This window comes from Lactuca saligna, chromosome 1, assembly GCF_052625555.1.
Source record: "Lactuca saligna cultivar CGN05327 chromosome 1, ASM5262555v1, whole genome shotgun sequence".
Taxonomy (NCBI): Eukaryota; Viridiplantae; Streptophyta; class Magnoliopsida; order Asterales; family Asteraceae; genus Lactuca; species Lactuca saligna.
Window position 1 is genome coordinate 118,923,065 of NC_136417.1, and position 17,405 is coordinate 118,940,469.

The 17,405-nt window shown below is 41.0% G+C and overlaps 2 protein-coding genes across 2 annotated transcripts; one reads left to right on the top strand and one right to left on the bottom strand.

Annotated features, from left to right (window-relative positions):
* The first annotated feature begins 3,582 nt into the window (after positions 1-3,582).
* CHX28 (cation/hydrogen exchanger 28) lies at positions 3,583-7,032 on the top strand. Its single transcript, XM_078969428.1, has 6 exons — positions 3,583-3,627; positions 3,699-3,781; positions 3,890-4,031; positions 4,382-5,374; positions 5,482-6,072; positions 6,421-7,032. The coding sequence occupies exons 1-6, from the start codon at positions 3,583-3,585 to the stop codon at positions 7,030-7,032; spliced, it is 2,466 nt and encodes an 821-aa protein (XP_078825554.1).
* A 232-nt stretch (positions 7,033-7,264) lies between these two features.
* NRPB11 (DNA-directed RNA polymerase, RBP11-like protein) lies at positions 7,265-9,136 on the bottom strand. The gene is made up of 6 exons (XM_078992545.1): positions 9,017-9,136; positions 8,822-8,868; positions 8,437-8,500; positions 8,231-8,320; positions 7,981-8,155; positions 7,265-7,511 (listed from the first exon to the last, which is right to left on the bottom strand). The coding sequence occupies exons 3-6, from the start codon at positions 8,487-8,489 to the stop codon at positions 7,479-7,481; spliced, it is 351 nt and encodes a 116-aa protein (XP_078848671.1). The 5' UTR covers positions 8,490-8,500; positions 8,822-8,868; positions 9,017-9,136; the 3' UTR covers positions 7,265-7,478.
* Between the last annotated feature and the right edge of the window lie 8,269 nt (positions 9,137-17,405).

Here is a 17,405-nt window from a genome sequence, read left to right on the forward strand (position 1 = left end):
CATATATGTAAGTGTATATTCTGAGATTGGGCTGCTTCGTGCGTCAGCCAACAGGCCTGGGGTATTCCATGCCGATGGATGATTGGACCCATAATATGTTGGCATTCCAACCCAATGGTTGAGGGCCTGGGGTATTCTAAACCGATGGTTGATTGGACCCATAGTATGATGTTTGTGATTAAATGTGTATTATTGTGTGTATGGGTATTTGGAGGAACTCACTAAGTTTTGTTCTTATGGTTTCAGTTGCTTCAGATGTCTCGGCAAGGAAAAGGCGTGACCGTACACATCCTCGTGTTTTGGACTTATGGTTTCTGGGATACTCTAATATTATACCATTTTGAAAACATTTTGTAATAACTAATGGCTTTTGGATGTTTGAAAAAGTTTTAAATTGGCTTATTTTTATGGGTGTTACAAAAAATCTTTATTATATGGAGTGGGAGTTAATGAAGAAAATGTGAGCTCTTTGGCTGCTTTGACAAGATGTAAACCGGGTGTTTTTCCTTTTGTGTTTATGGGTCTTCCAGTGGGGTCTTCTATGGCTCATATTCAGAATTGGAACCTCATTATGTAGAAGTTCTTATTTAAGTTGTCTCGTTAGAAGGCAAATATGTTATCGATAAGTGGTCATTTTGTTTTGATAAATCTAGTGTTAGGTTCCATTGGCATGTATTTTCTCTATTTGTTTCGCATGCTTGTTCAAATTAAAAAGAAGTTAGAATCATTACGTTCACAATTTTTTAGGGAACCACGAAGCGGACTACTAAAATTCCTTGTATTTCTTGGAATATAGTGATTGCATCTAAAGATAAGGGTGGTCTTCAGCTTGGTGGCTTGGAAGCATTGAATTATGCCTTTACAAAAATGGTGGTGGAGATATTACCATAATCCTAATTCCATTTGGGTTAAGTTGGTAAACACGATCCATGGTACAAAAAATCGAGATGTTTTTCGTCCTCGGGTTGGTCATGGTGGTGAGGTGTGGGCCCGTATAGTGGGGTTTGTCAATACGATGCATGAAAAAGGTATTATTTCATTAAATACTCTTATGAAATATGTTGGAAATGGGTGTGATACGAGATTTTGGACAGATATTTGGGTGGGAGAAAATCTTTTCATGTCGAGGTTTGATAGATTATTTGCTTTGAATATACGTAAAGTGATGGGTTTTTAGCATAACAAACAAAAACCTATCTTTTCATGGGTTTTTCTCTAATTGAACATACAACATTTGAACATCAATTAGGAACCCTAATTCTACTAGTATATTTTCGAAATTAATTACTAGGGTTAAGAAAACATACCTTAATTGTTATATAGCAATAACAATTCAAATCTTTAGTGTTGGTGAAGCTTTGAGAGCAAGCACCACAAGTGTTGTGTCTCTAATGGTTCACACCTAACACTAGCAAGAGGGTGAGAGAGGAGAGAGGAGAGAGGAGAAGGAAATTTTCGGATTCTCTTCTAAAAATATGGTGGCCGAAAATACAAGGGTGAAGGGCCATTTATATAGTGCAACAAGGATGCCTTGATTAAGCCTTATCTGAATATAATAATAATATTTCAAACTTGGTAATTATCCACCTTCTTAATTATCTATTTGAGATAATCTAGAAACCCTAATTATCTTAGGAATTTCGTCCCCCGCCTTCTAGGACGGTTTTGGACCCTTTTGCTCAACTATTGAACAATTGCACTTTTAATTAATTCCTTTAATTCCAAATTAATTTCTGAATGAACATTAATTAAATAATAAGATTTCTAATTAATATATTATTTTCATAATACATTAATAAATCATTTACTTCAATTGATTAATCAAATAATAAATTCAATTTTTCTCTCCAAATGTCATCCTGTCTAGGTGGTAGTTTTGAAGACAACCCAAAAGGACTATGCTAATATCAATTCAAGTATATACCAATTATAGTTATGAGCTTAAACACCTAATCCAACATAAAGGTTTTTCATTCATCAAAGGTGGCGTGCGATGGGAGCCTAGTGATGGCTTCGACCCATAAGAAGTGGTGATGAGAAAGTGCAATTTGATGAGTTGAGGAGGATTTTGTTAGATGTGGTCCAATCTGGTGTCAAAGATATATGGTGATGGGTTTTACAAGGTTCGATTGACTTTACGGTTTCTAAGACTAGGAAAATTATTGATCAAATGTTGGTTTCGAATGCGGCTACTCCCACTAGATGGAATCCATACATCCCTAGGAAGGTTAATATATTTGTGTGGCATGCGTTGTTGGATCGCCTTCCTACGAGATGGAATTTAAGTCGTAAAGGGGTTGGATTGGCTTCTTTGTTATGCCTGATTTGCTCTTCTTCAGTGGAAGCTTCGGATCATGTTTTTGTTTCCTATGAGCTTGCGGTGAGTATTTGGAAAAAGATTTTTTGTTGGCTTGATATTGTTCAACCGATTCGGAGGGCAATGGATGACATTTTTAATTGGATTGACTCGTTTTCAGAAGGTGCCAAGAAAATGAGCATGGCGGAGGCTATTCTCTTTGTGGTTCTTTAGAGGATTTGGCGGTTTCATAATGACCTAATGTTTGGAGAGTTGGTGTCAAGACGGGATGAGATTTTTTACAACATTGTTGATTTTACGTTTAATTGGTTCGTTTTTAGAAACTCGAAAATTTCTGCTAGATGGGTTGATTGGCTTAATAACCCTTATCTAGCTATTCAGCCGTTCTAAAAAAATAAACTTAGCCAAACACCCTTTAAATGGTTATTGGATTAGTATAAAGTCAACCACTATAACACTCATTCACTTCTTTAGTAGATGTTCCTCCTCAATATAAGTTCCCCATTAAAAAAAATCCTTCAAGAAAAGCTATAAAAGGCACCAACAATGAAAGCATAGTAATAACAAGTTCACGTCCAATCATAAGATCAAAATACGACTCACGTTGCTGATGAATATAAGGAGTGACACTACTTGATTAGAAACCTATCATTAAAATAACTAAAAGTCCGTTTGGTACATGGGTTAATATGGAATTCAATGGAATAGAATTCTAGATTTTGTATCGGTTGTCAAATAGACTCAATTCTGTTCCATTAAACTCTACATATAGATTATACAATAATGTAAATTTAATTTATTAAAATATTTTACAAAAAAATAAATGAAAAATACATAAATCTTAAAGTTAAATGACCACTACATAAATACGGAAATTTAACAATAAAGATTATATCGATGGGTAGTATTATTAAAAACAATAGTCTACTAAAATAATTTCAAAAAAAGTAGTGGCTCATCCGATGTAAAAGCAAAAGATGGTCTTATTTAGAATCTAAGTTACTAATAACACATAGAATTATAGAAAAACATGGAGCTTCACTCTCTTCCCAAGATTCTCTCATATTTATCATTCATGAGGCCATCACTCTCTCTTCCTATTTTCAATTTCATCATGGCCCTAACTTCTTCCAATCCAATCTTACCCTTCAATTTCAATCGTTTTCATCTTGTTTCAAGAATCTTTTTGGGATCAATTCGATGGATTCAAGAAAAGTGTGATAATATGTGCTATTTCGATCAAATTTGGAGTCAAAATATCAAATATGGACACAGAAGATCGTACAACAAACGACCCACGATGCACCCAAGTAACGGTCATGAAAGTGGCCAATATCGCATTCAATATGTTGATTTTTATCATCACGTTGGCATTGTGCAGTGTATTGCACATGCTCTTACGCCCATACTCCCAACCCCGCATCATTTCCGAAGCCATTGTAATGTCTCTCTTGTGTCTTTCTCGTTTGTATTTGTTTTCATCATCTTTATGTCTTTTGGGCATCTCTAAAAACCAAATTAGTTAAAAACATAAACATATGTTTATAAATGAGTTTTTGTATATTGTTGTAGTTTTTCGACTTCCGGGTGTTTGAATGTTTATCCAACCTTTAATGATTTAGTGTTGGTGTTGTTTTTGTTCATTAAATCAACTAAGGAGTATCTTTTTTTCCCATGCATGAATGAAGTGGATGAACTACTAATGAATAATGATGTTTGTATGGGCAAAGTGATAAGTGTCCCAACGAGTTGATATAACATTTTACCCTTACAAACCTAAAAGCAAATTTTATAATATTCATCGATTTTAATATAAGAGGATTTGGAAGGAAAAAAGAAGAGAATATAGTCAAAAGGTTAGAATCTTAACACATTAAGCAAGTCTTTTTCACTTAATCCCTTGAGTCATTCTTTACATATTAAGTAAATTGTTGTTCAGATTAAATGGTATTAAGTCTAAAAAAACAGCCCAAATGTTTATAATTTCGATTAATTCAAATGTATATTTACATTCATGCTTTCTATTATTGTAATTTATTGCAATAACATTTTTTTTGGATGTAGGTAGGATTCTTTTTGAGCAACCTACCCTTTCTACGTAAGAACTTCAACGATGACGCAAATACGGCCCTCGGTTATGTAGCAGAGTTCGGGATGATTTGCCACATGTTTGTTATAGGTCTTGAGATAGATCCTAACATATTTGTTCGGATACCCATTCGTGAAGCCAAAGTGGCATGTACAGGGTTACTAATTACCTTTCTACTATCACTTTTCATAACCCCGATGTTACATTTAAGTTACGAGCCTAGTATTGCGTTTGATGTCACGATCTCGCTTGTTTTATCGGGAACCGCCTCCCCCCTCCTCACACGTATCATCAACGACCTCAAGATTGGGAAATCTGATATAGGGCGGTTCTTGATTTCGACTGCTGTCATATCCGATCTTATTTCCATTATTGTGCTAACCCTAGGGTACATAGTTTTCGATCCGTTGGATGATTTTGCTTTTCGAAAAGTTAGAGATATACTTCTTATTCTTGCAGTTCTTGTCATTCAGACGATTCTCGCAGCTAAATGTATACCCTTTCTTATGACATGGGTGGATAGTCATAACCCACAAGGGAAATTAATGAAGGGTCCACACTTGATTGTCTCAATAGCTAGTCTTGTATTCGTTTGCAGTCTTTCGCCATGGATAGCACATTTCAACATGATGCTAAGTACGTTTTTGGCCGGAATCGTGATGCCTCGTGATGGGAGGCTATCGAAGTTGTTGACCGGTAAAGTTAAGTACTTTTTTGGACTATTGTTCTTTCCGGTATTCATGGTTTGGGTTGGTTTTCAAGTTGACTTCTCCGAATTCGAAAGTCATAACTTGTTCACGTGGGCTAGCATAGCTTTTCTCTTTGCAATCATAGTAGGTGGAAAAGTTTTCGGCAGTATTATTTCTGGGATCATGTTAGGGTTTCATTGGCAGGATTCGGTCGCAGTAGGGTTACTTCTAGGTATCAAGGGTCACTTCCACATCTTCATGGCTCTCTTAGCCGAGCAAGTAAGTTTGAATCTTTGGTGTTTTCTTAAACGGAATTTTGTAGATAACAATTAAAATGATTAAAACTTTGTCTTGACATGCATTCCATATCTTCATTGCTTATGTAGAGAAATATATCTAGTTCCTCAAATAGCAGTGCTATTGTATTGGTTTGCTTCCTCACATTCATCTACGCCCCTATGGTTGTCAAGAGCATCATCAGCCGTGCAAGAAAGCGGTCACCAACACAACGTATGGCCCTCCAATGGCTCAATCCATCAAATGAGTTGCGAATAGTATTATGCATTCATGGCCTCGAAAACATTCAATCAACCATTAACTTCATGGAGATCTCACAAGGGCCGGAAGAACCCCAAATGACAGTTTACGTGAATGATCTAATCGAGTTAACTGAAACGGTAGCTTCCACGGTGGCACGTGGAGAAGGAGTGGACGCGATGACTATAACAGATGCGGGTGTTATAGAGATGAGAGAAAACATCACCAACACAATACAAGCTTATGTAAACGACCATTGTGAAGGGATTGATGTACAAAGAACGCTTACACTATGTCCAATGGCCACAATGCATCACGAAATTTGCACACTCGCAGAGGATATGTCGGTTTCGTTAATCATCCTCCCATTCCATAAGAACCAACAACCAGATGGCAAGTTCAATGCCAACCATTTGGCGTTTCGAAGTGTCAATAGAAAGGTAATAATACAATATCTCTACATAATGTTCCTAATAATTATTGTGTCAATAGAAAGGTACTAATACCATATCTTCTCTATATAATGTTCCTAACAATTACAAGCACAAGCACGAACGTGCCTAATGCATACAATTTGCATGATACGTATTAATATGTATCATACAATACGTATGATACCTATTAGTGTGTTCTCATACATTAGGCACATTGTGTCTCGTTATACAATGTAGAATGTTTCTAATGCATAAAAAGTATGTATGTATTTGTATGCCTCGTTACATATTTATTTGTACACATTGCTTAAAGAATTGGAATAATGACATGAAAAGGTTACTCATTTCATGTAGGTTTTACGGTATGCACCTTGTTCGGTTGGAGTTTTAGTGGACCGAGGTCTCGGGTCAAACCAACTAACAGGAGGAACCCAATGTATCAAAACCGCAATCATTTTCATCGCAGGCAAAGACGATCGCGAAGCACTTGCTTACGCAGGTCGAGTGGCACGACACTCGGGAGTGAAACTCACCGTCATACGATTTGTATTGGACACCAGCGGAAGCAACACATCATCAAGGATCACAAGGTCCCGAGCCAACACTGTGGAATACGAGGAAGAAATGAAGGAAGATGACGAGTACTTTGCAGAGTTTTACGATCGGCATGTGGCAACAGGACATGTTGCGTATATGGAAAAGTATCTTTTGAATTCCGGTGAGACGTATTCAACTATCAAGTCATTAGAGGGTGAATATAGTTTATTTATTGTGGGAAGAGGAGAAAGGGTTAACTCAACATTAACTGCGGGTATGAATGATTGGGAGGTTTGCCCAGAGTTAGGTCCAATCGGGGACATTCTTTCGGCTCCGGATTTCTCAACCACGGCCTCAGTTTTGATTATTCAACAACATAAACTTAGAGGGAAACTTCAAGGATTGCACGAAGAATTCTCCATTATGTAAAAATTAGTTAGGAAATATAGCTCTCGTGCATTATTGTAAAGTAGCAATGAAGAATGCAAGATTCGAGTTGAAATTTAGGTGAAAGTTTCAAGTAGCATACTCAGACCGATATCAATGAGACAAAAATTGTTGATTTTTTGTCCCACCCAAAAAGATGAGACATCACCTATGCAAATTATCACTAAATGTAGCCCTAGAAAGCTTAGTTGCATCCCATGTAACAAACACATCCTTTAAAGCACATATTGGCATCAATAGATCAAAAGGAAAAGTTACAAGTTTTAAACTTTTTGCACATAAAGGCATTCACTATTGACACCAAAACAATACCACTTTCTGACTTACATCCTACATAGGGCAAATTGACAAAAGAAAAACACCAATTTCTTGCAGTTAACATCAAAGTAACATACCAAAATAAGATAGCTTATATGCCATCAACCCAATTAGTACTCCCCAGAAACCCTTGCAACCTCCGCCTACAAAATATAGGAGATGAAAGAAATGAAAAAGACGATTTATTTATAAAAAAAAAATAGAAGAAAAAACAAGCATTTGTAAACTTGAAAACTTTAATTTTCCTAAGAAACATTGAAACAAAAATTAGTTGCGGGTATTTGGGCCATAACCCATAAAATGCTATAATACACAAGTAGACATAAATAATTTGCTATCTCTTGCATTTAGTCACTTAACTATTTTCTGTAGTGACAAACACTAATATAATTTTTCACAGCTTATATATAAAAGAAAACAATTTTTAAAATTACACTACACCTAGATAGTAAGAAAACCATTTGGTGAGCATTTATTTCAAATTGCATCTAAAAGCATATATTTGTTAAGAATGGCTAATCCCAAATTCATCCAAATGCAAATGTAAATGAAGGTAAAAGTTTGTGCTATTTAATTTATATGTAAAAGAAAGAATAAAAAAGAAAGAAATACCTCAAATGCAGCCTTCAGATGATCAAGTTCTTTGTCCAGATCATTGATGGCTAGATTATAAGCCTGCATTGGTGAAGACTGGCTACTTGTGTGAACCCGAACAATGATTTTGTACTGAAGAGGGTGAGGAAGCTTGTAACCAGCAAACAGAACATTCCCATCCCTATGCAGCTGCCTGTTCATATGATATAGATTTATATAGGAGTTTTTAATTAGAGGATTAAAGTGTATGATTTAGAAGATATCTTACATGCGAACGATGTTTCCAATAGTATGATCTTCTCTTTCTATAGTGAAGGAAGCTGCATTTATGATCTTTGTGTCCCTTTCATAGGAAACCCTAGGAATTCATTCGTTTGTCAAAGAAAACACAGTGAGCATAAAGAGTGCAATAATCAATGTGACATTTCATCATTATATGTATGAAAATATGGACAAACACAGAGAGAAGTTTACTTCTTTGTGCCTTCAGGAACCACAAAGCGCTCATAACGATCAGGGGCATTCATGGCTCTTTACTCTGGGAAGTAACACGAGGGAGAAAGAGAACAATCAATTTGTGTTTCTAAAATCTAAAGATATACGTGAGAATCGACAAATCCGCTACGAACACCAGAGTTGGAATCACGGTCCTAAAGTTGAATTTGGTAACTAATTAACCCTTTGATTTAGACCTTTTGTTGGAATTGAAAAACACTAAGTAGTAAATCTACAAATTTCCAGTTGAATTTCTTGAAAAATGGGAAGAAGTTTCTATTTGTTAGGGTTAACAAATCAAACACGAAACCGAAGCTTGATCTGTGTTAATTTGAAGAATTGAAGACAGGATGTAGGTTAATACCTCAACTCACAAACGAAGAATGTGACGCAATTTGGAGCAACAAATTCCTGAAACCATAAACGAAAAGCAAAAAATAGAACGAATTACTGATATTTAATGACGCTTGGAGATATATAAAAAGGGGAAAAACGAATACTACTGCTGTGGAAAGAAGTGAAGACAAATTTTTGTGTGATTTTGAGGGAGAGAACTCACCAGTTCAGTAGCGAGGAAACTGGGGTTAGCAGTCGAGCCGTGGAGGAGGGTTGTATTTCAAAATGGGAAGGTGTTACGGTAGGAGGGGGAGATTGGGAATTATGTTTGCTCTATTTCATACAACCTTAAATATAAAAGAGAAAATTACACGATTTACACATGGTTGAAGTTCTATTTTTGATTTTTCAATATTTTTTTTTTATTGTTATTATTGATCGCGGTTGTTATATGTTTGGAATAAAATTGTCCATCTTCTTGTTAAACATTTTATTAGCTAAGTATCTATTTTTTAATAATTAATTCAAATCATCAGTTATACATATGAATGTTGCCCGTTTACTCCATATCGATGTTAATCATTTGTTTTATCCATTTAAGTACTCCATGTGCCTAGCGGGTAGGGGTATTTTCGTAATTTCATGTTATGTGTAAACGTTGTTGTAATTCCTTTTCTTTTTTTCTTTTGATACACTGTGGATGAGAGTTTACTAACTTTCCTAGGAGAAAATACATTAATGGTAAGTGAAAATATGTGGATTTGCTTAATATTAACTTATTTCAAATCTCTGTCATTAATGAAACCATGGGAGATTTGGAGTTTGTTAAATAGGGTAAGCTTAGGTATTATCACTTTAAATGGCCATTAGGTGATTTGGATTTTAGGTTGTTTGCATTGGGTAATGACCAAGATATAAACCGTTTAAGTCATGCATAGTCAAACACAAGTTAATAGAAGATTAAAAAAAATGGCATACCAGTTTCCATACCTACGTCATGTCACTTAACCCATTAAAAATTGTGATAAAAGAGTTGGTTGAACCCTCTTCTTGTTCTATAAGATTGTTTTATGGAGTGGATTGACACAACCATATGGATGGTGCTACTGAACCTCCCCGTGTTTCAGTAAATGAAGTTAGTATCGACAAGAGTCTTATAGTTAAAAACGTATTGTGGAAACTCTTACTATTTATGTTTCTAAACCAAGCATAGAACCCTCTAGTGAACCTGATGTTTAACCTGCTTATGAACCAACCATGGAAACCCTAATGAACACGTGGTTGAACCCTTTAGTGAACCTAGTAAATATAAATATAAGACAATGCAAAACTTATTTATCACCCCTTCAAAACATCACTCTCTCTGATATTCTCGAAGTTGTTGCCCTTGGAGTGGTCCCCGGAGTCCCGAGTACGATTCAACCCTACATCAACGGTTCCACACGACTAGGGTGAGTTCACAGCCTCAATTTCACTATTTTAAATGTTTTACAGGGTATACATGTCTATCAAATTGTTTTATCGAAATATACTTATATCCATAAATATCAATCGTTTTAGTTAAGTTAGGAGGTGTGCTTGACCCTTTTTAAACAACGTAATCCCAAATTAATTACAATAAATAAAAGTGTAGCACCTGGTTCCTGATACGTAAAATTTATCTTAGTGTTTTTCATTTTTAGCCTTGGACTCGGCGAGTTGTAGGTCCGACTCGCCAAGTAGGGTCGGGATCCAGAGCACGTTTAAGTTGGCGACTCGGCGAGTCCATATTCTGGACTCGGCGAGTCCCCGCTGTCTGATGAAACCCTAAATTTCAAGGGTTTGCACCCTATTTAAACCCTCTTATCCGCCCCTAAGCTCGCCCCCTTCACCCTCAGAGCCTTTTTCTTCGTTCAAGCCTTGTTCCTTGTGAGATTGAAGCATTTTGGTGTGTTTTCTTGAAGATTTGGAGAGGGAAGGAGAGTAGATCAAGAAGAGAAGAAGGAGGCCAGGCATATTTGTGTTATCTCAATGATTTCCTTGAGGTATAACTCTGTTTCCTTCTGTTTTCATGCTTATTGTCCCTTGTAGCTCCATGAAAGTCTTTCTTGAGCCTTTTCCCAAGCTTGTTTGTGTTTTAGGGTTCGTAATAAGTTGTTTAGCCTTTAGATCTAGGCATGATTGAGCTCTAGGAGCTTGGATCTACTGCCTTTATGGAGTCATATTGCATGAAAGCCCTAGATCTACTCTTTTGGTGCATTTTGAGCCCTAAAACCCTCATGGGTGTTTATTTACACATAAAGTTGGAAACTTTACGTGTTAATCAGGCCCTAGAAACCCAGATCTATGAATGGCATGAGCTGGATTCAAGCAGAATCGCGTGTATAGTATTTGCATGTGGCAGACTCTGCGAGTCGTTCATCTGACTCGGCGAGTCGAGTCGCGAGTCCCGGGTTTTTCCCCTTTTTTGTATTGCGGGTTAGAGTGGTGAGTCATGGGGGTGTGACTCAGTGGGTCGGAAGTCAGACTCACTCATGCAGTAACTCAGCGAGTCAATGCCATGACTCGGCGGGTTCAAGGCAATCTTCTTGCCTCAAGAACAAACTCGGCGAGTTGTTCATACAGCTCAGCGAGTCTCAGCATAGAGTGTTCTTCGGATGAAGAAGAACTCGGCGAGTTGTTCATACAACTCGGCGAGTAGGATGAAGGACTATTGGCCTATAGTTTAGAAGGAGAACTCATCGAGTCAATGCTTAACTCGACGAGTAGAGATGGGTTTAGGGCCTGACAAAAGGATAGGGACTCGGCGAGTTGGCAAGTCAACTTGGCGAGTCGGGCCAATTGACAGTTGACTTTGACTTGACTCTTTATTGGTAAGGGGTAAATGGTCATTTTACCCTGAGGTCGGTTAGCAATATTTGACTAAGGGATTTGTGGGAATTATAGCTGGAGGATTTCCGGAGCGGCAGCAGTAGACAGTCAGTTCCTATGCAGATCAGCAACTACTTTGAGGTGAGTTACCTTCCAGTAGCGGTGGGTCTACGGCCACAATGCCGGCCCACCAGTAGGAGTTGTATGATGGATGATGGTCTCTGTGATAGTCATCTAGGGTTACTACTACCTGTGTTATGTTATGTGCTAGTATGATATGATGTTATGTGATATATGTTATGTGGTAGCAGTAGGGGGTGAAATAGTCCCCAGTATTCGGTCGTAAGGAGCGAAAGGGTAGGTCGGGCACCCAGATATGCCTGGTAGAATCCGGTCGCAAGGACCTAAGGGGTAGGTCGGGTACCCAGATATGCCCGGCAGTGTCCGGTTGCAAGGACCGAAGGGATAGGTCGGGCACCCAGATATGCCTGGCAGTATTTGTATGTTATGTGATTTTATGGTATGTGGGACAGTGGGGGAACTCACTAAGCTTCGTGCTTACAGTTTTCAGTTTTGGTTTCAGGTACCTCTTCTTCGAAGGGGGAAAGAGCTGGCGCGTAGCGGTACATCACACACATGCCTTGTATTCCGCATTATGAGATCTTCCTGGGGATTTGTACTCTGACACTATTATGTTTTATAAAAATGTTTTCCAGACATGCAACATCTTTGTGAAATGATATGAGCGTTGAATGTTTTATTTCTAATGTTTTCTTAAATAAATGTTTTAAAAATGAAATTTTTGGCTCATATTTTTGGGATGTTACAAGTTGGTATCAAAGCCCTGGTTTGAGGGATTCGGACACACCTTCGGGGGTGTTTGAACTCAAATCGAGGGATTAAGAGATTTTAGAAAGAGAAAATGTTTTCAAAAAGGCTAAGTAAGGGGTTTTAAGAAAGAACAAAGAGTATGATGTGCGCGACCGGTCGAGCTCAAGTAAGTAATCCCCCAAAGTACCCATACAAGCTTATGCTATGTTTATCAGTTTCAGTAGAACAGCATGCTAGAATAGAACTAAAGACCTAGGAGTGATGCCTTATGTGCTTCGGTGTATGAAAATTGCATGCTAGAATTGAGTAGACAGTAGTAGGATAGCCTGTAAGGTTATGCCTGATAGTATGAGTTTAGCATTGTATGCTAGTTTAGTTTCTGTCTATAAAAACAGATTTGCGTGAGATTGTTCCCTTTTGTCTGAATGCTGCTTGCTTTGTGCTTTGTGGGATTCTGAGTAATGGGAGTTAGCCGTTAGGTGAATACGTCACGTCACATGTGATCAGGGTTGAATAATCTTAGAGTGCTGGAGTTGGCCCTATTGTGCAGCTCTCATTTGAGTCTAACCGTTATAGGGATGAATCTTTTACTCAAAGGATTATCTGAGCCTCATCACATGTGATGGTATTCAGGTAATGGCTAACTAGCATTACAAGGAGGCCTTCAGCAGCTGAGGACCAGGTCGAGTGGAGTTAGAGATTTTCCTGGGGCAAGCCTAGGATGAGTATAGCGGTGACCAGTGGTAGTGATAGGGACCTGGTGGAATCAAGGCCGTCTTGGAGAAGGTACGGATAGATGTGGAAGGTAGTATGGGCCCGTACTACTGAAAGCAGAGGATCCATACCCAAACTGAGAAAGGCCGAGATAAGACCAGGAAACTTGTAGTAGGTGCAATTCCTCCAAAGATATCAGTATCGCTAACATTTATTATTTATGTGTTTCAGAATGGTGGTGTTATGCTCGAGGCCAGCAGTTGGCAGTACAGGAGAGGGATCGGGTTCGGGATCAGGTTCCGAGCCAGTAGATGAAGGGCTACGCGAGTTCATCGCGTCGGAGATCACCAGAGGCATCCTTGAGTCGACCCCTATTATCTTCGGGTCGATCAAGGAAGGGATATTGGAGTTGATGGAGGATCGCCTCCGGGCATTCAGGAGCGACATGGCATCTAGCCCAGTCGGGACCCCGCACACTGTCCTTCAAGGACTTCCGGGGCAGTGGTGCGCCAGATTTTCACGGGGCGAAGGACCCCATAGCCGCCAGACGATGGATTGCAGACATTGAGTTTGCACAGATGATTAGCTTCTGCCCTGACGGGTCGAAGGCGAGGTTCGCAGCGAGGTGTTTACGAGATCAAGCTAGGGATTGGTGGGAGTCCGTGAGTGACTCGTTGGGAGCCTCAGCTATCGAGGCTATAACTTGGTCGGACTTCGCGACCAGGTTCAGGGCAGAGTTCGCGCCGGCTGTCGAGCTTCAGCAGCTGGCCAGGGAGTTCTTGGATATGAAACAGACGACGGAGACTGTGGCGGAGATCACCGCTAAATTCCGAGAGAGGGCGTTACTGGTGCCCTATTACTCAGGTGATGAGGATATGAGGAGGACCCACTATCATGACATGCTATGAGCTGATATTCGGGAGCATGTCAGTTTTTCATCTTGCCCTACCTTGGACTCTATGATTACCATGGCAAGGGAGAGGGAGATAGATCTGGAGCACATCCGGAAGAGGAAGGCGGAATAGGGGCATGTTATGGGGGCTTCAGGAAAGAAGCCCAAGGGATTTGGTGCGGGGCCGAAAGGCCAACAGGGACGTGACCGCTGTAAGAAATATGGTAGGGTGCATGAGGGAGCGTGCAGGATAGGATCGTCAGGATGCTACAAGTGTGGCAAGTCAAGGCACTTCAGCCGGGATTATACCGCCCCTGCACATGTGATGCATACATCCAAGTTTTTGTGTTTCCATTGCAACTTGAAGGGCCACAAGAAGGCCAATTGCCCCCAGATGATAGCATCAGCGCCGGTTAAGGCGCCAGCTCCAGCTACCCTGCAGATTACAGATGGCCGGCAGGGCAAGGCAGAGGCTCCAGTGGTGAGGAGCCGGGAGTTTCAGCTGACTACAGAGGAGGAACGCACCGCAACTGATGTGGTGACGGGTATGATTCTTTCCCTCTATCTTTATTTTTATCATGTTGTGTTATTGATATGTGCCCTGTGTTCATGCGTTAGGATCGTTCCATGTGAACGGTATCCCAGTTCAGGTGTTGTTTGAGTCGGGTGCCACACGGTCATTTGTTTCCCTTGCGCTTAGCAAGAGATTTACTGAGTCTTCGGGCATGTTGGATTGCCCTTTAGAGGTAGAGATTGCCGATGATCGATCGGTACGAGCATCAGCAGTGTTCATGGATTGTGTTCTGAGGTTATTTAAGGAGTGCTATTTGGTGGATTTGGTTCCCATCCCGTTGCAGGGGAACAAGGTGATTATAGGCATGGATTGGTTAAGTCCTAATGGGGCGGTGATAGATTGCGCACAGCAGCTAGTGCGGATCAGGACCCCGAGTGGGGGAGAGTTGGTGATCCACGGCGAGAGGCCGCAGCGTGGACCTGCAGTATGTTCAGCAGTGAGAGCTAGGCGCTACCTTCAGCAGGGTTGCGTGGGATATGTCGCGTATGTTCTGGATACCCGGGAGACGGGTAAAGCAACGGTGAGCGAGGTTCCAGTGGTGCGAGACTACGCTGATGTTTTTCTGGAGGAGCTTCCTAGAATACCTCCGGAGCGTCAGGTAGAGTTCAGGATCGACCTAGTTCCTGGTGCGGCTACGATAGCTAAGGCACCCTATCGGTTGGCTCCTCCCGAGATGCAGGAGTTGTCTACGCTGCTGCAGGAGCTACTAGACAAGGGATTTATTCGACCGAGCAGTTCACCCTGGGGAGCCCCGATCCTGTTTGTGAAGAAAAAGGACGGGTCGCATCGGATGTGTATAGATTACCGGGAGCTGAATAAGGTAATGGTGAAGAACCGTTACCCACTCCCGAGGATTGATGACCTCTTTGATCAGTTACAGGGAGCATCTTGGTTCTCCAAGATCGATTTGCGTTTAGGTTATCATCAGATGAGGTTCAGAGAGGAGGATGTACAGAAGACCGCGTTTCGGACGCACTATGGCCATTATGAGTTTGTGGTGATGTCATTTGGGCTCACCAATGCTCCTGCCGTGTTCATGGACCTCATGAATTGCGTGTGTAGACTGATTCTGGATCGGTCAGTGATAGTTTTCATTGATGACATCTTGGTTTATTCCAAGATGCAGGAGGAGCACGAGGAGCATCTGAGAGAGGTTTTGGAGACCTTGAGGAGGAAGAGCTTGTACGCCAAGTTCTCCAAATGTGAGTTTTGGTTACGCTAGGTGCAGTTTCTTGGGCACCTCGTCAACCAGAACAGAATTTCAGTAGACCTGGCAAAGGTGGAGGCCGTGATGAGATGGGAGGTTCCGAAGTCTCCATCCGAGATTCGGAGTTTCCTAGGATAAGCAGGATATTATCGGAGATTCATTTAGGATTTCTCCAAGATAGTCGTACCCCTGACACGGTTGACTAGGAAAACCGTGGTCTTTCGATGGGGGCCTGAGCAGCAGGCAGCATTCGAGATTCTGAGGCAGAGATTGTGTGAGGCGCCAATCTTAGCCCTGCCCGAGGGCGTAGAGGATTTTGTGGTGTACTGTGATGCATCTATCTCGGGCTTAGGCGCAATATTAATGCAGAGGGGACATGTCATTGCTTATGCCTCGAGGCAGCTAAAGCCTCACGAGGCGAACTACCCGACGCATGATTTAGAGTAGGGGGCGGTGGTCTTCGCCCTCAAGATATGCGACATTAACTCTACGGGGTTTGATGTACCATTTTCACGGACCACAAGAGTTTGAGGTACCTCATGGATCAGCCGAATCTGAACATGAGGCAGCGCCGGTGGCTGGACGTAGTGAAGGATTATGATTGCGAGATCCTTTATCACCCGGAGAAGGCCAATGTGGTGGCCGATGCGCTTAGTCGCAAGGCAGCGCCGATCAGGGATATTTGCATGAGGATGACTGTGGTGACTCCCCTGTTAGAGCAGATTCGGGAAGCTCAGCAGGAGGCTATGAAGGAGGAACATCGGAAGAGTGAGCGTATAGTGGGTCAAGTCACCTCCTTCGATTATGATAACCTAGGGTTATTGACACTACACCATAGGGTGTGGGTGCCGTATCATGGAGGTGTGTGCCAGATCTTGATGGAGGAGGCACACAAATCCCGATTCTCTATTCATCCAGGGGCGACGAAGATGTATCAGGATCTTCGTCTAGATTATTGGTGGCCCTGCATGAAGCGGGATGTGGCGTGGTACCTCGAGCGGTGTTTGACCTGCAGGAAGGTCAATGTCGAGCATCAGAGACCGCACGACAAGATGCAGCCGTTGGATATCCCGTTGTGGAAATGGGAGGATATTACGATTAATTTTATCACAAAGCTTCCACGGACGGTGCGAGGAGTAGATTCGATTTGGGTCATCGTGGATCGGTTGACCAAGAGCGCCCATTTTATTCTGATTCAGGAGAGTATCTCGGCCGAAAAGTTGGCCGATATCTATATCAGGGAGATAGTGGCGCGACATGGGGTGCTAGTTTCAGTGATATCAGATCGAGATGTGCGGTTCACTTCCAGGTTTTGGAAGAAGTTTCATGATGAGTTGGACACTCTTCTGCATTTTAGCACCGCCTTTCACCTGCAGACGGATGGTTAGAGTGAGCGGACCATCCAGACTTTGGAGGATATGTTGCGACATTGCAGCTGCCACGGCTGCTGTTACTGCAGCTTGGAACATTGCGGGATCAAACTGAGGAGGTGGCGTTGGAGGTGGTGGTGTTGTGCTGCCGGAAGGTCTGGGTCTTTTCCTTGG

Bases quoted from the DNA above. Each gene is read 5' to 3' on its own strand.
- CHX28 (XM_078969428.1), top strand. From the start codon at position 3,583: ATGGACACAGAAGATCGTACAACAAACGACCCACGATGCACCCAA. The intron at 3,782-3,889 runs GTTTGTATTTGT...ATATTGTTGTAG, and splicing joins GTCTCTCTTGTGTCTTTCTC to TTTTTCGACTTCCGGGTGTT. The intron at 6,073-6,420 runs GTAATAATACAA...CATTTCATGTAG, and splicing joins TTCGAAGTGTCAATAGAAAG to GTTTTACGGTATGCACCTTG.
- NRPB11 (XM_078992545.1), bottom strand. From the start codon at position 8,489: ATGAATGCCCCTGATCGTTATGAGCGCTTTGTGGTTCCTGAAGGCACA. The intron at 8,321-8,436 runs GTAAACTTCTCT...ATGAATTCCTAG, and splicing joins GTTCCTGAAGGCACAAAGAA to GGTTTCCTATGAAAGGGACA. The intron at 7,512-7,980 runs GTATTTCTTTCT...TATATTTTGTAG, and splicing joins ATCTGAAGGCTGCATTTGAG to GCGGAGGTTGCAAGGGTTTC.